This window comes from Tauraco erythrolophus, chromosome 1, assembly GCF_009769465.1.
Source record: "Tauraco erythrolophus isolate bTauEry1 chromosome 1, bTauEry1.pri, whole genome shotgun sequence".
In the NCBI taxonomy this organism is placed as follows: Eukaryota; Metazoa; Chordata; class Aves; order Musophagiformes; family Musophagidae; genus Tauraco; species Tauraco erythrolophus.
Genome location: NC_141465.1, coordinates 54,296,801 through 54,322,515, shown reverse-complemented (window position 1 = coordinate 54,322,515; position 25,715 = coordinate 54,296,801). Strand labels below are relative to the sequence as shown.

Genomic DNA, 25,715 nt, shown 5'->3' with positions numbered 1-25,715 from the left:
ATTTAGTTATCCTTTTGCATATAAATAACTGACACACATTTTTCTTTGAAAATATGGCAGAAAAATGAATAGAGGATACTCTTCTATACAACAGCTTGAACACTTGCTCCAGAAGTCTTTCACTAGAGCAAATATAAGCCCTTAACGCACTTTGAAATTAGCAACAAGCTAGAGTGAAGACTGAAACCTGTCCAGCAAAACTGAACCACTCTGTAGAAATGAACAGGAGCTAAACGAAATCAGAGACAGTGAACAAGCAAGGTCATAAAGTCCAATGACGAGGTTCACCTCTGGGAAATAAGACTGCTCCTTCAAGGACAATTTATATAAATATATTTTTAGTGTCTTCACTTCTACTTGCTTGTCCAATCTATGGCAAGTTTGAAGACCACCCACTGGAGAAGCCATGGATAGAAGAGGATCAGCATGAAATGAAACCACCCATAAAATACAACAGAATCTCAAAAATATTCTGGTTTCTTGGCTTCCAACCAGGGAAGGTAGGAAGGATATACAAACAATTGAAATTTTGTTCCTTCCATAAAGCTTCGTATTTCATTGTAAATTATGTCTTAATGAAAAAGCAATTCCTTACAAAGCAGTTTCTGTTGCCTTATAATGGTTCTAATAAGGAATGAAATTGAATAAAGCAGCATCAAAAAATCTTAAGGTGAATGTTATTAAGCAGGGCCATTTCTGGCACTTAAATATACAGGAATGATGTTTGCATGTACAGCTGCAGTTTCCATTATGATCACTTGATTGGGATACTTCATCTCATCTTGACACAAAATGATCAGACCTTGGTTAGTTATGCCTTCATCACCGCTAAGCTATATTAAACCATGCAACAACCGTAACTACTACTACAAAGTTCCAGCTAATACAAAATATTGTCACGTACTGCAGAAAATCCAAGTCTGCCCAGTAGCTGCTGCTGGGTCCCAGTCCCCCAGTCGCTGGCATCTGGACACACAAGCTCCCAAGAACACAGCCTCTCTCCAGCTGCTGGTGCAGAGCAGACCAGGACTCCAAAAGCCACCTCCCTGTAATTGTGGGGTTACTACAGCCCTCGGTAGCCAGCCCTCCTGTGCTCTTGCCCTTGGAGACACACTGTGGCACACCCGGAGCGGGTCAGAACTCCCCTGGTTCTTGCAGAAGCCAGCCTGCTGTCCTCTCGCCCCGGAGGCACAGCCGTGCCCAGCACCCAGGCCACCCCACCGGCCCACGGGCTCCTCACTACTGCTCACACATGTGCCTGCACTGGGATGGGCCAACGGCACTGCAGACAATGGGTCGGTCATAGAATCATAGAATGGTTAGGGTTGGAAGGGACCTTAAAGATCATCTAGTTCCAACCCCTCTGCCATGGGCAGGGAAATCCTCCACTACACCAGGTTGCCCAAAGCCTCATCAAACCTGGCCTTAAACACTTCCAGGGATGAGGCATCCACAACTTCTCTGGGCAACCAGTTCCACTGCCTCACCACCCTCAATGTAAAAAATTTCTTCCTTATATCTAATAGAAATCTCCCCTCCTTCAGTTTAAATCCATTGCCCCTTGTCCTATCACTACACACCCTTGTAAAAAGTCCCTCTCCAGCTTTCCTGTAGGCCCCTTTTAGGTACTGGAAAGCTGCTATAAGATCACCCCAGAGCCTTCTCTTCTCCAGGCTGAATAGTCCCAACTCTCTCAGCCTGTCTTCATAGCAGAGGTGCTCCAGCCCTCAAATCATCTTCGTGGCCCTCCTCTGGACTCGTTCCAGTAGCTCCATGTCCTTCTTATGTTGGGGACTCCAGAGCTGAACACAGTATTCCAGGTGGGATCTCACGAGAGCAGAGTAGAGGGGCAGAATCACCTCCCTCGGCCTGCTGGCCACACTTCTTTTGATACAGCCCAGGATACGATTTGCTTTCTGGGCTGCCAGCGCACATTGCCGGCTCATGTTGAGCTTCTCATCCACCAGCACTCCCAAGTCCTCTTCCTCAGGGCTGCTCTCAATCCATTCTCCACCCAGCCTGTACTTGTGCTTGGGATTGCCCCGACCCACGTGCAGGACCTTGCACTTGGCCTTGTTGAACTTCATGAGGTTCTCACAGGCCCACCTCTCCAGCCTGTCAAGGTCCCTCTGAATGGTATCCCTTCCCTCCAGCGTGTCCACAACACCACACAGCTTGAGTAGGTCTTAACAGCCTTTACCTGCCTCACCTGCGGTTTCCACCCTCACCTCCTGCCCATGGGTGCAGGAGTCTCATTTCAGTCTTTCTGGTGTCGTCAGTCCTTCCATGACCCATGCTCTGTCTGTGCCCGTCTCTGGCCCTGCCTCCTGGATGGACATCTCACCTATGCTGTAGGCAGCTCATCTCCTGCGCGTAACCTGTAGCTTGTTTCTGGCCCCATCTCCTGGCTGGAGCTGGGACCTTTTGCTGAGGCCTCACCTACAGCCCTGTCTCTGGTAGAATAGAATAGAATAGAATAGAATAGAATAGAATAGAATAGAATAGAATAGAATAGAATAGAATAGAATAGAATAGAATAGAATAGAATAGAATAGAATAGAATAGAATAGAATAGAATAGAATAGAATAGAATAGAATAGAATAGAATAGAATAGAATAGAATAGAATAGAATAGAATAGAATAAAATAGAATAGAATAGAATAGAATACCTTACCTTCAGTTGGAAGGGACCTACAACAATCATCTAGTCCAACTGCCTGACCAATTCAGGGCTGATCAAAAGTTAAAGCATTTTATTAAGGGCCTTGTCCAAATATCTCATCAACATTGACAGGCTTGGGGCATTGACTGCCTCTCTGAGAAGCCTGCCCCAGTGTTTGACCACTATCTCCTTAAAGAAATGCTTCCCAGTGTCCACCATTCCCATGTGTTCTACCACTGGATCCCAAGGAGAAGAGCTCAGAACCTCCCTCTCCACTTCCCCTCCTCAGGAAGCTGTAGAAAGCAACAGGGTTGCCCCTCAACCTCCTTCTCTCCAAACTAGACAAGACCAAAGTCCTCAGCCACTGCTCACAGGACATGTCTGACAGCCCTTTCACCAGCTTTGTTGCCCTCCTATGGACACATTCAAGGACCTTCACATCCTTCTTCAACTGTGGGGCCCAGAACTGCACACAGTACTCAAGGTGAGGCTGCACTAATGCTGAATACAGTGGGATAATCGCCTCTTTTGACTGGCTGGTTGTGCTGTGTTTGATGTACCCCAGGATGCAGTTTGCCCCCTTGTTGATTCGCATTCAGCCTGCTGCCAACCAGCATCCCCAGAACTCTTTCTGCAGGGCTGCTTTATAGCCACACTCTCCCAATTTGTACCTGTGCCCAGCATTACTCTGTCCTAGGTGAGAATACAGCATTTCAACTTTTTAAATTTCATCCCATTAATCATTACTCCAATCTATCTAGATCCCTGTGCAAGGCATCTTGTCCCTCAAGAGAGTCAACAGCACCTCCCAGTTTGGTATCATCAGCAAACTTGCTAGTGGTGCCTTCAAATCCTGCATCCAGATCGTTGATAAATACATTGAACAGGACTGGCCCTAGAATTGAACCCTGAAGTATGCTGGTGAGTGGTCACCAGCCAGATGTAGCCCCATTCACTACAACTCTTTGAGCTCTGTCCTTCAGCCAGTTCTTCACCCAGCACACCAGGAACTCACTCGTCCCACAGTTGCCCCTGGCTGCCCTGACCCTGGCTCATCTCTTGCCTTGCCTGTGGCTGTTGATGACCCTGTTACTAGCACTCAGCTCTGCCCGCCCTGTGGGGCTGCTTCCCTTGGAGAGGCTATGGCCTGTGACGGGGTCACCCTTAGCCTCCAGCTCCCCATCCCCTTGGAGCAACCAGCCCTCACTAAGCCTGGCAGCAGGAGACTGTGCTTTGGGGTCTATAATAACATCTTTTTTTTCTGATATATAAGAAATTTCCTCAGACTTTGCTCTAGCTAGCAAAAGCACAAAGCAAAATTTCAACAATAAAACCAAATAAAGATCACTTAAACCAGGCAAAACAACAAAACATATAAATCCTACAAAAAAAAAAAAACAAATAGAAAATTCACTATATAAAACTCTAATGCGAGAAAAGGTAAGACAACAAACTGTACTTAGCGGATATTAGTCACGTTGTGTAATATATTACCTCCAGACACTTGGATAACTTTATGAGTGTGTTACATAAAATCTTATGTAGAAATATAGCATTAAGCTTAACTATTTCCTCTGCCATCTTACAAGTACATACAACTCTCTATTAAAAAAAAAACAAAAACAACTGAGCAACAATATTCTGAACAGGAAGCCGAGGTGAACACATTTAGGAACATACATCTGGAGTTCTTCTGTTACTCTAACTAGCAACTGTGATCTCTCACAGTTAAATCAAACGTACACGCTCCTTAGCAGAAGCCATTTCTATACCACAGATGTTTAAAACTGTAGAAAAGTAAATGTTGGTTACTGGTTAACCCAAAGTAATTCAGTTAAAGAGGTGACTGAGTGTAAGAAATAGTTATAAAACTGATCAGCCTAACAATTCATTCTGCTGACATAACTGTAGTTTGTATATATAAACCAAAATTAAATTATCATGGTTAATAGCTTGACTAACATTGCAGTCTAATTTTAAACATCTGGATTTAACACCAGAAAATGGATATCACAATTTTTAGAAAGTCTTAGTCAGGCTTTCTTCTGGGTTTACGCTAATGCTGCCATCACCTATGAATTTCTAACTCCTATCACAATATGGTGGGTCCTCCTGTAGATAAATGGGTGCAAATAGAACTGCATTGACCTAAACCTTGCATCGATATTTCCTAAAGAGCTCATGCAAAGTAACCTCCAACCTTCATTTCTATTACAGACTGTTTTCATTAGAATTTACACTGAATTGTTTAAAGCCGCAATTTTACACACACCAAAATGAAAACACAGAAAAAAAAAACATTAAGATCAGAGTAATTACAAAAGAAATCAAATAAAATCAGCAACCATCACCTAAATCGTGAGATACGACAGTATTTGTTCACTGGCTGTCATCATTAGTAGGTTCCTAGAAAGACAGTCATCAAACTCCAAAGATCACTACCAATGAAAGAGCAAGAGATCAGTAGTTTTGAAAATACAGACTATATATTGCTTGGATTAAATTTGCATCTCAAGTATGGAACACCTTTTCTCTTTTTACAGCAGTGTCTTTTCAAATGCATAGAAAAACTACTAGATAAACACAAGCTGTAAAAACAAATGAGCCACAGGAATCCTTGTGTCTCCACCGCACTTGTGAGTTATGACTGCCTTCTTGTGGTTTCACAGACTTCACTCTTACCACTTCTAAGATTGATCTCAACTGAAGTCTTTTTCTACTTAGCAGAAGTTTCTATCAATCTATAAAAGAATCCAGATGAAACAAACTTCACCTAACTAACCAACAGGAGGAATTAAATACACTGACACTAACTTGAAGATACTCAAATTAAATATGGACTCTTACACTAAGGCACACACTTTGGGCCAAATCCTGTACACATGTACTGGGGTTAAGTAATCCAGTTGAAGTGAACAGAAGCTAATCTAACAGCATTAATACAGGAAGCAAAAGATGGCTTGTCAACTATTTGTTTGTAGGCCCTATTTCAAAACCTCCACCCTTCCAAAACGCTAATGTGCCTTTTTTGTCATTTCATAAAGCAGATTTTGCTATACAAATGAAATAATGAAACAATAAAAGTCTATGCTAGCTCAAGGATGTAACAGAAATGTAGCCCATTGGGAAATTAACATGGAAACGAACAAAATACATTCTAAAAATGTAATGTTTAATTATGCAAAATACAATATAAACGTAGAAATACATGACCTACTTTAGTGTACATGAAAAAACACAAGTGATTTACCAAAAACCAGTAATATTCCAGGTTTCAGAAACACGTGCATGCTGCTTCTAATGCTGATTTGACTTTGTAACTGAAAATTATAGTCCATATTACTATTCTCTATAATTATAAGATTATTGGTTAGTTGGGTGCTTCTCAACAGCATGTGATGTGGTACATTTACCACGGCTGCATTCACCTGCACTGCCTACCAGCTGATCATTCCAAAATCAGCTACAAACACCCCAGGCTGTCTCCTCATTAGGAAGTCAGGAACACATTTGTTGAGCAAAACACTGTTGTTGATGGACTTGATGTTTGCCCTGCACATATGCCAATTTCCCCTTTCCCTTTTCCTTCAACTAGTTCTAGTCTGGTCCCATCGATGCAATGCCCATTAGTCACTAAAGCACAATAGGTACCCCCGATCATCTCTTCCAGTTATGCTCACCCAGAAACCCACTGCATGAACTCTCAGACTGGTCCATGATGTGAAACAAAAGATGATCATGATGCTCAGGAGACTCACTCCCAAAGCAAACTCTGCAAATCCATGCTAAAACACTAATGTGTAAATGCACCTCAGACACTTCTAACATCTCCCACAAACACACACAAGAGTAGTATTTCAGTGCTTCCTACTAGACTAGATTTTCCTCAGAAGCCACACTGTTTCAGAGCCATTCAGGGTAGCATTCCTTTCCGGGCTTGCAAAGTGCTTGGGGTTCTGGTGTCTCATGTCCTTAAGAAAATAAGCATTAAAAAAAAGGAATAACAAACACACATTTTTAGATCATCTAAAGAGTCTACTATAAATAGTTTAACTATAATCTATATGAACATGTGATACTCCATGCAAATTGCATTGTCATGGAGTCATTTCTGATTACAAAACTGTTAAATGCATCATACTATGCACTGGCCACGTGATGTTTTACTGTACCTTCTCCTGTTCTGTTCCAGTATGTATGGGAGGGATATCATTATATATTATACTTGTGCCTTTGGCACATCTGCCCTTAAAACTTAACAGCTCTGCAGTGCCCATGTTATTCTGATGCACTATCAGACACCACCAACTTTTATGCTCACACTCGTGTACTTAACGTACTAATTATTTCCAATATAATTGCATGAAATTCACATGACAAATTTCAGGAATGTATTTCCTTTCTCTTTGGCATGTGTTATTACTTTACAAGATACTAAATATTTCAAGCAGCAGTAGCAGCCATATCCACCACAAACTGATGGATACACATGTTTTCATCGCCCTTTAAAAGCAAAACAAACAAATTAATGAATAAGTTCCATGCAGTACCTTTCTCAATAGAAAATATTTGTGACTGATATCACCTATCTTATTCCAATTGTCTTGATATATTACTGCAAAATTCCTCCTTTTTGATCTGTGAAAGGTAACAAGCTCAATAAACATCATTATCAATATACTTTGTTCACTATCCCAAGTTCTTTTAACATTGTAAAAGCATGTAGAAAAAATTAATCTCAGCATTAAAAAACAGCACATATATTGATCCTACAGATGAAATATGCAATATAAAATTTGACTGTAATTATACATGTGTAGTTCCACAGACCCATTCATACTTATAAATAAAGTTTTCCATACAAAAATCTTGTTTTAGAAGAATATTGAAGTGCATAGCAAAGCTCTCAAAAGTAACAAGTATCAAAATTACCACATTTCTTGGAGCTCTAACAGTCATTTAAAACAGTCTCTGGGAATTTTTCCCTTTTCCCACAGAAGACAAGGCTCAGTGAGTGAAGTGCACCTCAGCAGACCTAGGATTTCCTAGAAACGTTTGCAAAATGGCTCTGCAGTCATTCAGAAATTAAAGAACTGTCCAAATTGAAATGACTCTTGGACTCGAAATAGCCTATCTTCAATCTGAACAAAAAACCAACACAATATTGTTAACATACACTCCAAAAGCACTATTTGAAAGAAACATGTCAGCCACACAAAAAAAAAATCTTTCACCACAACAGTTAAAGCAGCGTTTCAGGAAGAAGTCTTATTGCCCAGATGTATTTTAATTGCTACAGTCTTTCCATACATCTGCCTTCATTGTAGACATTACAGAAAGACAGACAAGACGTAATGGGTATAGTTTAATTAGCCCATAACTTTATTGTCTCATCTTTAAAGCACAACCCAACAACAAATCACACCGCGCAAGTTAACACTCTTCTCTACATTGCTCCTATCGGTTTGGCCCTCAGCCTGTCCCTTCTGTCCTGGTTTTGACTGCGGCAGAGTTAGTTTTTTTCATATATTATTATTTTATCATTATTAATTTTAATTTTATATTATTGTTATTATCAAATTGTACTTATCTCAATCCATGAGTAGCCTTCCCTTTTCCCCTTTAATTCTCTTCCCCATTCCCCGGGAGTGGACGAGGGTGAGCAAGTCGCTGTGTGGCATTTAGTTGCCAGCTGGGCTAAACCATGACACCTTCTCAACCCAGCTCTTCTTCAGCAGAAAGCCAACACACAGGACTGTCACACTAAGCCAGTAAGTAATAAAGATGGCGGACATCAGTTGCCTACTGGTCAGATACCACATATCACATCACCTAATGAATGTCCTCCTCCTAATTTTATCATGTAACAAAGAGGAAGTCGTGATCCCCTCCTCCTGATCAGCTCAGTGCTGCTCCCTCTATCCCCACCTCGCAGACCCGTAAACCCTGTTCATATTTGTCTGCAGACCACGTTTTCATTCCTACCCTATTTTAAGGAACTGCAACAGCTCCCGGAACAGCAAAGGTTGCAACGACATTGTGTTGACAATGGATGAAAAACAGGCATCAAGTGAAGGAGCACATAGAAGGGTCAGTGAGTCTTTGCCTTTCCACTTGAAATTTAACATGCCTGCTAACCTGATCCTAGTTGGGATCCTTTAGCCCTGCAACACTGATAGTACATTCCTGAGAGAAGAGTAAGTCTTTTAATGCAGGTTACAATAGATCCAGTGCATTTCTTCCAGGTTTTTTTAGGAGCTGTTTCCAGTTTGTTAAGAACTGTGTGTCACAAGAAGCATACGTTACGTGGCATAATTGCTGTAGTCCAGTCTTCTAGATCACCCTGAAAACAATTTAAGACTGTTAAAGGACAGATGAGAGGGAGAGGACATCAACATGAAATTCTATTATTTGAGAAAGATATAACGTACTAGAACTACTTACACAGTTTGAGCTATAGGGATATTAACTGGATCTTTCTACAGTAACAATCTTCAATGGAAGATTTACGTTGCCTCATCATATTGTCATAAAGCTTTCTACAAACATAAAAGCCTTTCATGTGCCAGCTTTCTAGAATACAGTCTGATAACTAGCTAATGAAGACATACCATAAAAAGAAAATAAATCTCTCTTCAAGGCAGGACTGAAGCATTTGTCATTAACACATCTGGTTACCAGAGATATAGCTGTTATGCAAAGCAATCATTTCTTGACAGGTTCATCATGTTAAACACCTTTCTGGCATCAGGTGAAAGAGTTAAAAATTAAGACAGGTTAATTTGCATTGCAGTTATCAAAAGACTTGTAACGAGAGACGTCAAAGCTCAGCCTAAGTCCCTACCCAAGCCACAGTATTTTAAAGTCTCCAGTTAATGTAAACAATTGGCTATGGAATTTTCCTAGAATTCCACTAAAAGGATCACACCAGTCTTGAAGCCTAGCATTTTCTTTTATATCCTTGATCTAAATTAACAGCCACAAAAGAAAAACATTATAACACATATCCTTAAGTTCATAAAATGTGGACAACTGTTAATACCAGTTGTCAACATCTTGTACTATGAGTAGTTTTTTTTTATATTAAAATTTTGATTCTCTTTCTTAATTCATCTATTTTCACGGAACTGACAAATATTTAAGTTGTTCCATCTTCAGAAAGTCTCAGATACTGATGGCATGCTCCAGGAATCCTATTCCAATTACAATGTTTCCTTCCATTTTACCAGCCTTCTCACCTGTGTAAAGCAATTAAGAAAGACAGTGAAGTGAAGTGGGTTGTGGTACTACAAATATGTTGATAATATTCAGGTATCTTTTTCATTGGACTGAGGATCTTTGCTTGATTTGGTTTCTCAGTGGGACGGTCATGGATGAGAACAACTTGACTGAGGCTCGATCTATACCAGATGGATCTACTAGGTATGAGTAAGCATCTTAGGGGCATGAAAAAAAATTGACATCTGCTCCTATTATTAAAAGGATAAGCCATGTCTGTTTATGAAACTTACAGGGATGCTTGGGAATCCCTGAGGGCACCAGGATACACAAAGTAACAATCAGTAACTGGGCAATATCTAATTTTTTTTTTAATATGTATTTACTATCTTTAGTGGTACTCAGCTCTGGTTACATCAAAAGTTGTTTCTACCTTCCCTTACCATCTGAAGGAATCTCTTCTAAAAACATCTTAATTTGAAGTCAAGGTGCTTTGCATCTGGAAAATAACTGGAAATTCTTTTTTACTTTGTCCTAATGGCATAGTATCATTTACTACCACTCTGAATTTTGAAGGATGATGTCAAGATGTAGTAAAATGGTATCTAACAAAATCACGTAAGTTAACTGTCTTTAAAGAGCATACTGGGAATTTTCTTGGGTTTATTTATAAGTTTGGAACAGACATTTCCAGTACATTTGCACTGGCCTAAGCTTATCCTACTGAAACCACTGGAGACATTACTATCAACTGTAAGGATGTAAGACTCAAGCTAGCAGTGAAAGCCCCAGAAAAATCTTGTATTAAACAATTAATCATATAAATGGAAGAACTGATAAGTATCATTCAGAAGGCTGACAGATCTCCAACTAAAGAAAAAAAACATGAGCTTATACGACATTAATGTGTAAAGCTTTTTAGTCTTTAAAATTACCTGTGACTCATGCTTTCTATCCCAAAACAAAGACAGCCAGTATGTTCTTTAGGAAACTCTAAATATTCCTTCCTTTCCACAATTTGAAAAACGGCTGGTTAAACTTACAAGATTAGTCCATGTTGCTGCTCTTTTTTTCTACTCAAGAAAAGGAAGGTTTTGAACACCAAAAGGAGGCTTGAAATAATTGGCATTTGCTGTTAAACATTTAATTGCCATTGAAATTACAGCTTTGCTGCTTTCTAGTGATCAAACGTGTATGTGTGTGGTTCTATGATTAAACAAAAGCTTTTACAAGATGAGCTAATATGCTGCATGTGCAGCATCAAATGCATTCCTATTCTGATTGGTCAACAAGGATCGAAAACACATGAAATTTACCAAAAGCCTAGTCTTTCACACTGTTTTTCTACTTTTTAACTCAAAGAAAATCCAACAATAACCTGCTAGCTGCAAAAATCTACATCTTCCATCCTTATTCATTCTGACAAACATGTCCCATAGCTGCTAGTAAGCACTATATGAAGTGTGAAACACAACTCGTTAATGGGATGATTTTTGCCTTTGTGTCAGTTTGCCTAACCCTAAATGTTCCTTCCACCTACTGCACCTTCCAGACTGACCAACACTTGGCTAATTCATGATGTCTCAGTTCATGGTTGCACAGAAAGAAATCTCAAAACAGAAGAAAGCCTCAAGCTCTCCTATTCCAGTTCCCTTACCAAAACTGTTAGATATGAATCAAATGTCAACATACTATATGCTCTTTGTGACTAAGAAAAATGGAGGCAAAAAATAACATGATTCATTATTATCTATCTGTAGTTACACAAGTAATGTGATTTCATTGTTTTCAAAGTAGCTATAACCATCATCTAACTGAAAAAAAAAAAAAAAACAACCACAAACATCTTGTTGAATTAGTTTCTATGTAAGAACACAAATTCTGAAAAAAAAAAAATATTACTAAGAGTCACTGCATTAGGACACATTATTATTGTTGTTGTTATCTCCCTTTCCTCAGCTTTCAACTACTTGCTACCGCACATATCAGTTCATCCATGTATTAAATTTCAAAAAAACCCAAAGTCTCACAGAAAGTGGGGTTAAGAAATTAATTTATGGTGTTTAGGTCCAAAGATGCCCTAAGGCCTGACTGTAATGTTCCCGCAGAACAAAGAAATCATTAACGGTTAAAAAACTATCAACTAATTACAAAGTATGCATAGTCCCAGAACTATAGTCTAAATCACGAGACGAGATGAGAAATCATGTTCATGTATGTGAATCGTGATTACTTGGGTTCTTTTTTTTAAAAAATATAAGTTAATGCGAAGATCACTCCCTCAAAGAGTAATCTATAAAAGAGAAAAAACAGAGCTATGCTTATGAATTCTTTTAAGAATGGCAAGGAAGGTTGAACTATGTTTGCACTGGATTAAATGAGTTCATTATTCTCACCCCATCTTCCCCATCAACCTCAATCTCTGACTCTCTGGATAACAGACACTTGTCCTAAAGCAATCTTATTATTTACCTCATATTGTCTTATACAGGATCTATGGCAACTGGATTGCAACTTTCACAGGAAGAAAAAACATTAAGTCTTCACTACTTTGGAGAGGTTTGCAGTTTGAGTTGTGATCACTAGAGAAACTACGGTGGCAGTAGCTTGTTCGACTTGAAAGATGACATCCTTGTAGTGGACTATGCCCAACATACTGCCTATGGAGGCCACACTTTCTCTACTGTATGGGAATAAAACATATGTACAGGTCTTCTTTCATCATATGACCAAACTTTACTATATATGTGCAATACAGTAAATCCAGCACTTCTGAGAACGCACAGAGTACATGCATAAGATCCAAAACTTTTCCTGAAGAACTGGGATTATTATTTAACTCAGAATACATGTAAGTAAATCATAGTATTGACCCAAAAGAGTAGGCTGCCATCACCAGAACACATTTCTGGTTGAAAACTCTCCAGAGAGTAAGTTCATAATGTTGAGAGAACAGGAATTGTTCAGAAAGCCAAAGTAGCCTGTTCCTTTGTCCCTCTTTTCTCACAATCCATCAATGTGGTTGAAGTCTTTAGGAAAGACAGAAATGAGGAGCAAGCTGCCACTACCAGGACATGCTTAGCCTATAAACTGCCTCCAGACTCCCAAGTTACTTTTAGGAAAGAAATGAATGAAAACAAGATGAAAGAAGCCAGCCACAGGTCAGCAGCACTACCTGGACAGGCTGTACACTTGAGCACTCCTGGTCTAGGACAAACCGGATGTGTATTTGCCTGCATTGGCATGTATGACAGGACAACAGATTAGCTAGAACTTTGTGGTGAGTTTTCCTGAAGGTTTTACCTGTAACTGGACTTTCCAATGAAGACAAAAGGATTTTCAAACCACATTTTTACTGAACTACAAACAAGAATAATTAACCTTTTTAAACCGGGTAAAATTCTGTGCAGCTGAGAAAGAACAGAAATTAAAAAAAAATATATTTACAAACAACTCTTCCCATGCTCGTTGTGTCTGTTCTCTGTTTCCAGCCTTAGTTTCAATTAATTGTGTCACAGTAAAATCTACAGTCCCCTCTACTCCTAGACAATTTCTCTTCCCAGCATTGTCCTCCTTGGCGTGTGCCTGCTGTACATCACCTATCTCCAGCTTTCTCCCTTCTAAGACTCCCTGTCTCTTCTTTTGCTTCTCCTGCAAGTTCTGGAGCCATGCCTTCCTCACGAATCTCAGCTGCTACCAGGAGTGTCAATCCCTTTGCAAGTTTGAGTCAAGTCACTTCTGTTTTAAAGGAATATGATGTAATATACAAAGCGAGAAAAAACAAATCAAAACACGCAGTGTCCATAAAGGTACAATAAGTCATGGGGGACTTTTCTGGTGAAAGATATATGTATTTTCCCATATTATGTTTTCCATACACGAATATTTTTACATAATTTTGATGTTATACCTCTTTGGCAGTCTAGAGAGACATTGGTGAAAACACAGTTCAAGGAAGTCAAAGGAAATTTTATATAAATTTTGGGTGGGGCTGTTCCCCAAATCTGGAAATATTTTATACTCTTTTTGATGGATGAAAATGAACGCGTGGTTCTTTTCAATCAGAGATGAAAGGAACAGTATTCCACTTTCAAGTTTAAAGGGTCCACTTACCTTTCAACACCCTCAGTTCTCCATCTTCATGTCCTGTGATCTCTTGGACATTAAAAGACTAAAAAAGGGATACAACTAGAGTTTCGATACCAAGTTCACAGTACTCTTCTCCTTTGTTGAAAAAGACTGCATGGATCCAGTGTTCATACATGGACCTGATCCAACTGAAATCAACAGAAGGCTTTTCATGGACTTCAAAGGTTTTCAAAATATAAGGCCTTATAAGGCCCAGTTGTGGGAAAGGTCAAAAAAGGAAGATTCTTGGTGTAAACTCCTAAGCAAGCGCTTTTTCGGTGCAAGATTTAGATTTGCTAGGCACTGACTACTTAATATCATTATGAATGTGTCTTTGTTCTATCATATTCCTGATACTCAGTCATTAATTTTATTTTCAATCTTTAACAATATGATTGCTAAATAACAGTAGTTTCTTTTTCTGTTTACAGAAGTTGGGTATGTACTCAAATCCAGGCAACCACAGAAAGTAAAAATTCACACAAAATAGCCAATGGGAAGGTAGACCAGCTTGTGAATAATAACCTCAATTTGTAGACACACATAAATTCAGCACTCACTTTTAAGAAGTCTGCCCTTTGCAAAATGGCAAATGCTCAGCATCTGGAAAATCAGGCTGGTTTTCAAGCTGTCTCAAAAATGTATTGGGTTTTTATTTCCCTTATGGAACACTTACTAAACCAAACACATTTAAATACAGTTCAGAGCACTAGTTAATCACAAGGACAACCCATGTACAGATAGTGAATAATGTTTCAATAATAATTTTAATATGAACACTACCTAGCTTATATCCTTTCACTCTGTGGTAAGTGGATATATGTTTCAATGGAAAAAGGATGTACATTGTAGAACTCCCAGTGTTTCTAAAGTTTCCTAATGCTTTTCAAAAGCAACATCTCCTCCCCCTCTCCAACACACCCCTGTGACATCAAAACTATGCTTTGCCAAGGTTTTCTGTACATAAAATATCTGCCTCAAAACATATATTAGCAACATTCCTATCAATTTTACTGCATTTGGTACCAGGCACATTTACCAAATTAAAAGTAATTATAATGCCATGAATGAGAGCAAGACAGAATAAAGAATTTTTTTCTAATATGTAAGCATCCACAAGTAAAATGCAAGAAAAGTATCTTGGCAACTTTTATTGTTGAATTGTTCACCATTCACTTACGTTTTCATACAGCTCATTTAATTTGTATGAAAAATTTACGCTTGAGGCACAGCCAAACAGGAACAGCTTGGGAAAGCGATGGTCAAGGTTAAGATCCCAAATCTGAGAAATCAAAACTGCTAGAAAACAACAACCAAGCTCTGCAACTCTTGCATTCACATCAACTATGCAAGCCTTCATTGATGCCAAAGAGATTTGAGTTTGGTCATAAGACAGTGAACATAACCCCCACTGAAACCAGAGGGGTTCATACCCGACCTGGATACAACTGCAAAGACTAACTACGGCTCAATTTGACAATACTGTGAAAAATGTAGGTGTTTTCACTAGATGCAACCATCATTATTCAAAACAAACCTTTCACCTTCAAAGCTTTTACATAAGATCATCTTAGAAGATCTGTGCACCTCTTGTTCACAACAGCAGATTTCAATAATAAGAGCATATCAAATGCCAGAATAATTATCCAGATCATATGCCATATGAACACTAAAAACAGAAGAATGATTGGGAATTTTAACAAGGTTTGAGAAAATCATAAAGGAATGACAAATGTTTAAATTTGTCTATGGAAAGAAATTAACAGCAGTGTGCTTTATGAGACATATGAAAGTCAGAATTATTTAACACAAGGACTATTTTTGGAAAGGAGATGCGTACTTATATGGCAACATAAGCAGATGGCACACGTTCCCTAAGATTGTGAACATGTCCCAAAAGATCTAAGCAAACTCGGTGCCTGGGCAGCCTATCCATTGGAACTGAAACATTCCAGGAATAACACACTACATATCTACTACATCTCATTACATAAGTACCACATATCTTTGCAAAAGATTTCATGAAAAGTAGTTTACAGTTTCAGATTATTCAAGACGGTTACAAAAAATGGTTTCTTCATTATATCCATCTTCTCTATAGCAGAGCACAAAGAGGCACATGCACCCTGGACTTTCAGCCTGGCCTACTGCTTTTCCATCTGGAATCAATTGCAGATTTTTGAAGGTGCAGTAACTTTGGAGTTACAAGCAATTTGAAGGCAGATGTGCTGGCATGTAGACAACTAGCTGCCTGACTTGTAAGTAAAATCTGGTATTGGGTATCTAGAGGTAATCACTTGCACACTATTTGCTTGCAGATATAAAATCTGAGAACCTTTTATTATTTATTTAAAAGAATTGCCTGTTTTCCCTCAAAAACTTCAGTTGTCCTGACAGGTAACAGTTTATCTTCAGCAGTGAAAACAACCTTCTACCACCATATAGTTATCAGTCATTCAACATATCAAACTTTTAAGGCCTTACTGTTCCCTCTTACAGCTATCAAACATTATGCAACATAGAGACCTATTAACTTAAAAGAACATTTTTCCATTCTTTCAAAAAAAATTTCGAGTTAGCCTTGGATGATCTAGCTTAGTACTAATTCCTAAATACTGATTTATAGTACATTACTACTAGATTTACACTAAATTATGCTTATGAAGGGAAATCTCTCCATAATTTCCCTTCATATATCATGAAATGGGCTTACTATTTGAGGAATGTTTACACTGTATCAAAAGGTTCAACTGGAATCCATTCACTGCCGAGATAAGTGGGTATAGGTATGGATACAGAACACCTATGTGAGCAAGCTAATCCACACTGTTGCTGCTACGTTTTTAAACAGTACCCACCTGAACAAGCTTAAAGCAGTACCTCGGGAGCCTATTCAAGCAGCAATGACAAATCTGGATCACACTACACGTATAGATCCCAATGTATCTCAATTTCCCTCTTAAGAATAAAGAAATGAATTTGTTAAGACTCAATTTACTATTGAAAACTACCAAACATAAAAAAAACCCAAACAAACAAACAGAAAACACACCAAGAAAAACACCACAACACAGTGAGATGTACTAATATCTAAAAATATGGAGGAAAAAAAAATCTGATTTGATTTAGCGTTAGCATTTTGGCTTTAATACATTGACAACCATAAATGGTCATATATAAACTAATGTAAGAAAATTTAAATAGTGAATATTAATTTAGAAGTGGGTAACAATATCTAGCACACATTATATCTGCAAAATGTAACTGCTCCTATTCTCTGTTCCAGTCACTCCATATTTGGAGTGCTGGGTCCAGTGCTGACGAGAGACACGGACTTCGTGGAGCAAGTCCAGCAAAGGGCCACTAAATTCAAGGGATTGTAGCATCTCTCACACGAGAAGAGGCTGAGAGAACTGGGATTGTTTAGCCTGAAATGGAAAAGGCTCAAGCAGTTCTCATCAATGCGTATAAATCTCTGATGGAAGAGAATAAAGAAGACAGAGCCAGACTCTTCTCAGTGGTGCCCGGTAACAGGACAAGAAGCAGTGGACAAAAATCAAAACACAGGAAATTCAATCTGAACATAAGAAACCACCATGAGAGTGGCTGGACACTAGAACATGTTGCCAAGAGGTGCCGTCCAGTCTCAACCACTCTGTGATTCTGTAAGCATGTGGCTGTGGCTTCTCTCTATCCCCGTGACTCCATACAGCAAACGCAGCGAGTCAGTCTAGCTGGTAACTACCCCCAAAGATCTTGCTGCTGCCGTTCTTGCACCCTCTTGCACGTTTTACCACCTTGTCAGCTTCTGATCCAGTAAACAAGATTGACACCTCCTCTACCTTAGCTAACTTGTCAACTTTCACATATTAAGCAGGAAGCTATTTAACAAGTCTCTAGCAGATGGCAACTAAGACAAAAGATCCATGAGTTCACAGGTCCAAGTAAACACTGCTCTCCCTAACATTTTTATGCTGTACCTTTAGCCTATGTGTTTAGACTGATGTTCCATCTCTTATTCACAAAGAAAACTTCTAATCATGCTGTTTTCTGAACACAGCTCAGATGGCTGGCAGTAGAGGTTACAATCCAAACTATGTTTTCACTCAACATGAAAACAGAACACTAAAGGCCAATGCCACACCTGCTCCCCAAAAATGGAAGGAGCTCATCCACAGCTAGTATTACAGATGAGAAAGGCTACACCCATAGAAAGCAATGCAAGGAATTTAGTCTTACTCCACTGAAACAGGTAGGTTATACAGAAATGCCCTAGCTAAAATAATCCAAATATTCAAGCCTCTTTGCCAGTTAGCTATATGAGGTCCCTATTCATATCCATACCCTTTTCAGGAACAAAAAAGCTTGTGCAGTAACTGTGACTTCACCTTCACGAGGATTTTACCTACACTACTAGGTTACTGTAAAACCAGATTCACAAATAAACTTTGGACACATCAAATTAGACTGCTGAACTTTGTCCTGTACATCAGCTAAAACGCTAAGAAGGGAACTGGCTTAGAAAATGTTGAGGTAAAGAACACATCCAAAGACATCATTCTTCTTTACCACCTCGGTCCCTAAAACAGCATGCCTTCTTCCACACAGGATTCACAGTCTTGATGTTTCTTGTGGAGCCAGACATCTTAGCCCTTCCTTTCATTCCAAAACAGAGGAAGAATTGCCCTTCCCATCTTACAAAGGCAGCTTACTAACACAAAGGCACGCTCCTTAGACAGCAGCCAAATGAGTATAACACTGATAATGATATAGGACGGTCAGGTTCAAATCTACGTCTTCTCCACTGTAGGCTGGCCACTTGACTGTCATGCTCTCAGTTGCTGGAAAAAACACTTTTGCCGTCTTCCCCTCTTCAGGTGATTTACAGAGGATTTTGCCAGAAATAAAGCACAGCAGTAGGAACTCTACTTGTCAATGCAGTCACCCAGGAGCATGGACAGTTTCCAGCAAATGCTTTAATTACTGTCTCATACACATTACACAACAGTCATTGTAAAACCCCGATCTCAACACCCAAAAGAGCTAAAAGTGGTGACTACCCTGAACATTAGGCTAGAAAGACGTGTTCTCTTTGACCGACTCTTTCCAGTTACAGATCAATAAATTCAGAGTTGACCAGTGGCTCAAATTCCACAGTTGGGATCAAAATGCTTTCTCTCATCTGCAAAAGTCCAAAGCAAGCTAAAGCTCACTCCTGCACACACTCCAGGAAGACATAAGAAGTATGTTGGAGTCCCTCATTCATAGATTGTACATGATTCTCTACTGAGAATGAGTATGTAATTAATATGCTGTTTCATAAAAGAAGAAACCACGATGATCCATTCTGCTTACATTTTCTGTTTGTTTGCTGTTTATGAAAGGACTTTGTGCCAGCATGCTTTGTGTGAAACTTTCGGTCTGTGGAGAGCCCATAGATAGACATAAAATGTACATATTCAATTGGGCTACAAGACCCATGTGGCGTGATATCTCTCATATCAATCCCAAGTGCACTTTGGTGTAACCTCTATGTAGAAATTCCCAACACTCTCAAAACTGGAAAACTCCTGGCCATGGGAATTTTATAGCAAAAAGCAGGCATCTGCGCCTGTTCAAGAGGCATTCTCAAGATCACAGACTTTTGATTCAGGTGACTAATTCTTCTTTTAGCCCACATCAATAGCCTACATGAAGAAAATAATTAAATTCCTTGACCTGTGCATCAGTAAAAGTAGTTTCCTACAGAGAACGTGCCTTTAAAATAGGCTTAGAAGTGCTTTCCAAAAGTAAAACAACAAATAGATCTTTTTAAAAAAGAACACCTCTCTTGACCCTTTCACAAATAGGGATGGTAAAGAAAAATGGGTGAAAATTATCTGTGGAGCAAAGTGAATGAAAATCTCACGATCATTTTGGAAATTTGAAATCCATCAGTTGACATTCAAACAGGTGACCCAGAAAGTACAGAATTAGTCCTGATTTTGTGTTCATGCTACTCAGCCCTCATTCGCTGTAAGAGGTTGTCAGTGATGTGGTTTTGGTGCCATGAACAACCTGAAATGAACTCTCTGAAGCGTTGGGGAGTCCACCTCCCATGAAGCACCCAGCTGCCATCTCCCCGATGCTCACCACTGAGGCTGCGTCTAAAGCGGGGCTGGGAAACGAGTGGGTCAGTCTTCTTTCAATACTCATCCTTACTGGGTGACACTAGAGTTCCTTCCTGCTCCCATTGGGACGAGCTAGTGTTTAGTTCGCTTCAAAGGTTGAATCAGATTACAAGATAACTGGGCACCTCTGAAATGAAAAGAGCTCCAGAAATCGCTACTGGTTGAGATGAAAGGGGAGGGGGGAACGAAGAAGAGAAGAAAGGGAGGTGAAGGGAACATCGTATCCTTTAGCCCTCATGGAACAATACGGCCCAGACCTGCATGTCCTACAGGGCACCGTGTATTATCAGTGTCCTGTGAGAACATCAGACGCTTGGTGTACTCTCAAACTCTCCTCCTTTCTCTCATTAAAGGACAATGGAAAGCTTAACTTTTATAAACGAGAGCACTTTATCTTCTAAACATTACAGTCGTTTCATGTCTAGCAGGAGTTTAATCCCTGGTAATTTAGATAAATTACCGTGTGCTTTAGCAGGTTGGGGTTAAAACTCCGAGATTTTCGATTGATTACAAAAAAAACCCCTCAAAAATCAAAAAAAAAAAAAAAGCTCAAAAAACACACAACTCAAAACCAGTCAGTTCTCAAGTCCTAACTGAGTAATTTGCAGTTTATTACACCCTAGCTAATTAAAATGTAATCACTATTGTTTGGCAATGTGCATTGTCAGCACTTTTACGTCCGAAAAGAAATCTTGCCAAGAAAACACAAAAAAAAAGCCTTTCACCAGGAATTGGCTTGATCTAAACTGCCTCTTTAGCCACCGAAACTGTAAAACAAGTAAGTTACAACCGCCTGACAACGCCATTAAAAAAAAAAAAAAAACCAACACCACACAAAACTAATCCCTCTCCACGATAATGAACTACGGTAACGGGTACCTCCCTTCAAGCCATCCCGTCAAGCGGGGACCACGTCGGCCCAGCGGAGCGGCGGGAGAAGCCTCGCCCGGAGCGGCCCCGCGAGCTGGGACACGGCAGCCTCTTCTCCACCAGCCTCGGGATGCATCCGCCCCCCCGCCCCCCCCCCAACCCCTCGAGGTCTCTTTAGCCGAAATCCGGTCACAGGCACCGAACACCTCCTGTCGCCGCTGAAACGAACACATTAAGCTTTCCTTTCACACTTTTTTTTTTTTCTTCAGTTATCCTGAAATATCTCTCAAACCCGCCGTTTGTGCCAACACCTCAGCCCTGAACACCGCTTTACCCAAAACATCTGTCCGACCGGTTCCCGTTTCTAACCGACCGGAAAGCGCAGGGCGAGCGAGCGAGCTGCGCGCTCCCCGCTCGGTCCCCTCCGCGCCGCAGGGATGTGCCATCCCGAAAGGTGGACGTGGCTCCCTCCCCGTCGGGCTGGCCAGCCCCTTCTAAAAAGGGGCTTGGAGGCTAGGGAGGGAGAAGCGCTGGCAGCTCAGGAGGGTTTCCGTCATTCTTCGGGGTCGACTCGGTTTAATACTTGCACAATGTAGAACAGGTGGGGAAGGCGCGTGTAGAACTGGAAGACGGGAAAGGACGGGCAGACACCCGCTGCTGTTACACCACCTCCCGCATTGCTTCCAGCGCAGTCGCTGTAGGAGCTTTCAGGGCTCGCTCTCATTTCATTTTATACTCTGAGGGTCTCCTGCTACCTCATCCCCATTTCCCCCCACTTCCCCATTCCGTTACCCAGAGATGTGCCCCTCAGTTTCAGAAATACAAAAGGCGTTACCCCCCACCCTCGCCTTCCAGGAGGTCGGAATCAAGTATCAAGCGTTCCTGATCATCGCTCTTATTTTACAAGCTCAAACTTTTCCCCCGGGCTGGACACGCGAACCACCCGCGGGCGCAGCGACTCTCCCAGCCCGCGGGCAGGCGGAGCCCCGCGGCATCGCCCCCAGCACCTCCGGCCGCTCAGAAACACAAGCGCACCCTCAGCTCGGGGGCACCGTGCCGCGCCGGCCCCGCCCGCCCCACGGCCCCGGACATCACGGGAGGCAGCGCCGAGCACCTGCGAGGAGCCGCGGCGGAGCGGTGCCTCCGCCTCGCCCCTCTGCGGGCTCAGCCCCGCCGCCCGGCGAGCAGCTGACAAGCGTGTGGCGGGGCGCGGCGAGCCGGGAGCCCCACGGTCCGCCGCCTCCTCCCGGCGACCAGCCACGCCAGAAGCCCGGCCGGCACCCACACGCACCGGCGGGGCTCGGCGCTGCCGCGGGGCCGTGCCCGCTCGCCCGCCGCCTCCAGGTGCTGGCGGCGGCACCCGCACCGCGCCCGCCAGTCCCTTGGAGAAACGTCGTCGTCGTCGTCCCCCCTCCAAGTTTGCCAAGAGGCACTCCTGCCCCGGCCGTCCCTTCCGCCCCCACCCCGTGCCCACCACTCCGGTGCCGGTGCCGAGGGACGCCCACGCTCCGGGCGCGGGCCGGCGGCGGGGCGCCCCTGCGCGGCGCCATGCCCCTACCTGGAAATGCTTGAAGAAGGCGGAGATGCGGGTGATCTGGAGGCTCAGGCACCTGGAGGTGCATCTGGCGGTGGAGAACGCCTCGTCCTGCTTGCGGGCGGCGGCGCCAGCTCCCGGCCCGGAGGGACTGCCGCAGGCGGCCGCTACCCAGAGAAGCAGGGCGAGGGACGCGCCGGGCGCCCTCCGCACCATCGCTCTGCGGGAGAGGAGGGCAGAGGGGCGGCTGAGCGCTGCGGGGGACGGCAGGCGCCGAGGTGAGCTCCTGCTCGGCGGGCTGGTGCCGGGCTGCGCTGGGGGCAGGCACCTCCGTGCCGCAGAAACTACACAAGAAAGTTCAATCATTCAACTCCGCTCACCCCCTCCCGCCCGCCCCGGCCCACAGCCCTCCCCCGCCCGGCAGCGGGCGGGCCGAGGCTGACAGCGGCCGCGCCATTGGCTGCGCCGAGCGCCAGTGGCGGGGCGGGCGGGTCGCGTAGCCGCGGGCAGGTCGGGCCGCCGGGGCCGCCGCCGGGCAGTCGGGCACCCGCCGCACGCCGCCACCTGTGGGGCACCGGGGCGGGTAGGGGCCCGCGGAGCCGCTCGCCGCGCCCTCGCACACGCGCCTGGGGTGGGGGTCCCGCCCCAGTGGCGCAGAGCTGGGCGCCGGGGCCCGCGGCCCGCGCCCGACCGGCGGTAAGCGGCCGGTAGCGCGGGGCTGGCGCCCGGCGGTGTCGGGGCCCGGCCCGCTCTCCGCGCTGGGCCGGGCGCGGCCGCCTGGCTCTGCCCTGTCGCACCCCGGCGGCGCGGCGCGGCCTGCCCGCGGCGTTGTATGTCAGCAGCCGCGCTGAGCCGCCGGTCCTTAGAGCTTTGGCTGTGATAGTCCCTTTTATTCTTTTTTTTTTTTTTCTTTTTTTTTAAAAAAAAAAAAGACGGGGAGTCGAGAAGGCAAGTGAGTTACTCTTCGAAACTCGGTGTTTCTTACAGCGAAACGCTGCGATGAGTGTTTTTCCCCAAGGTGAAAGCCGTAAAGGCTCCTCTGAAAGAGTTATTTAAGAATGGAAATCTACAAGTCATTAGTCCAAATACCTCTGGGTAATAGCCGCAAAATTAAAACTGCGCCTTGAGCTTTAAAATGGCTACCATACAGTACACAGCAACAAGAGTACAGTCCTCTCTCTCTGCGCCTTTCGGTTCCTGGGCTGGGAGCGCACGCTGCAGTATGTAGCAAGAGGTTACTACGTACTACATTCCTCTCTGTGTATGTGCTGTATGGACTCCTCCCGTCGCAAGTATGTGCTACTAGAAAGAGCAAGTGGATCTTTTCTCACTGGAGCCGGTGGATCGAACCTCCTGAACTTGAAAATCCCAAGGTTGTATGAGCTGAAATAAGTAGTCTTTAGGCCATTTCAGGAGTTAACACTAGATTAGTTACTACTATGAATAGTAGTTTAATGTGGTTATCAAACCCTATATTAAAGACTGCAGGAGACCTCTTTACTGAAACAAGTTTTAGCAAAAGTTAAGTGCTCATTAGGAAAGTCACCTAAAATCTCAACAAAAGACAGCAAGGTCTTCAACTAGTCCTCTTGTACTAATTTTACGTGGCTATAATTCCTCTCTTTACAGATGTTCTTATGTACACAAATGTGAAATAAAGCATATTCCCTGATGTCATTATTCTGACCAGACTATATGCATACATCTCCCATATACCCATATATGTCAGAAAATCAAAGTACAAAAAGGTGTGTTAAATCCAAACTGGTAAATCAGTAGTAAAATTCCAGCTATAATTTTACTAGTTTACCACTAAAGTCCCAGATTAAAAAGGGAAAGTAGTTCTTGTCACAAATATCAGTAAAGTATAAATATAACAGGAAGCGAGACAAATTTTAGTTTAGATATTACTTTGCACCTTACAGTGTCTCTTGTCAGCTGACCTGAAATCTTCACAGAAAAGAAGCCGGTAGGCTAGATTCACTCGTGCAAGTGTGAACAAATTGAGATGACGGTTTGCGCCCTTGGATCCTTGAGGGAGCGCAGTTGCTGGAAGACGAGGTCACCTGCCACATCCTGGCACAGAAGTTGCCCCGCTGCTTGCGCTGTGTGAGAGTACCCCACCAGCTATTTTGGAAGTGCCCTAGTCAGGCAAGGAAGATTATCTCAGCTACACTTCCAGAAGTCTTCCTCATCTTAGGAGCTCGAGTGACTACCTCTTGCAGTGAGCAGAGGTCTTAAGTGGCTCAGAAATGTTCCCAGTTCTGACTGATTTCTCGCCACTAGAAAACTGGTTACATTGCGTGCTCCAGCATCTCTGTGTTTATAAAGAAGAAAACAACCACATTATAGAACAGCGCAGAAATAAATACACAGTCCTAGCAATATCGTGACATATAGAGGTGAGCCCGTTCAGGCCTCGATGCTAAGTTCAGGACTTCCCAGTTTCTAACTGACTAACTTTCAAATAGGTTTTCTTAAGCCTTGACTGAAAATTTTGCAACTTTTTTGCCTTGAGTCAGGAAAACTGCTTCACTGATTCATAGTGCTTACAGGTACACCAAATGCTTTCAGCTTTTGCTGTATTTCAGCAGATAATAACTGCCTGAAAAAATACATAACTATCTGTAAAATAGATGCAAATCTAGAGAGGGCAGATGGTTCTATAGATATATCTCCTCCATGTCACTACTAATGCAATTTATGTTGCATATTATAAAACTCAGCTTTAAGTAAAAGGGCACGAATCCTGTTTCTTTTGTTTTGTCAAGTCTGGTAGCAAAGGGCATAGAGCCCTTAATAATTGCAGCGTTCGTGAATACACAGTTTACTCAGTTGCTTTTGTTTGAAAGGTCATGGTTACAGAGATCATCAGCGTAGTCTGTGAATTCCTTTTTAGTGAGGGCTGACTTGGTTAGCGCTCAAAAGACTGGCTGTTCAGTTCCAGTAAAACTGTATTCACACAGGTCCTGTTCCCCTACATGGAGATTAAGAAACAGGCTCAGTCACTCAAGAATTTAGTAGGTGATTAAAACCCACTATGGACTAAATATCCGATAGACCAAAATAAAAGATATGCGAGTTTGTAAATACATTTGTGTCAAAGAGGTTAATACACTGGTTACAGAATAT

The 25,715-nt window shown here is 42.3% G+C and overlaps 1 protein-coding gene across 3 annotated transcripts in view; it reads right to left on the bottom strand.

Annotated features, from left to right (window-relative positions):
- ANOS1 (anosmin 1) overlaps positions 1-22,799 on the bottom strand; it is a 146,018-nt gene extending 123,219 nt beyond the window's left edge. For all 3 annotated transcript variants that reach the window (XM_086609504.1, XM_086609510.1, XM_086609516.1), the window contains exon 1: positions 22,608-22,799. In XM_086609504.1, the coding sequence (XP_086465630.1) occupies positions 22,608-22,799 (192 nt within the window). The remainder of the gene's footprint in view (positions 1-22,607) is intronic.
- Between the last annotated feature and the right edge of the window lie 2,916 nt (positions 22,800-25,715).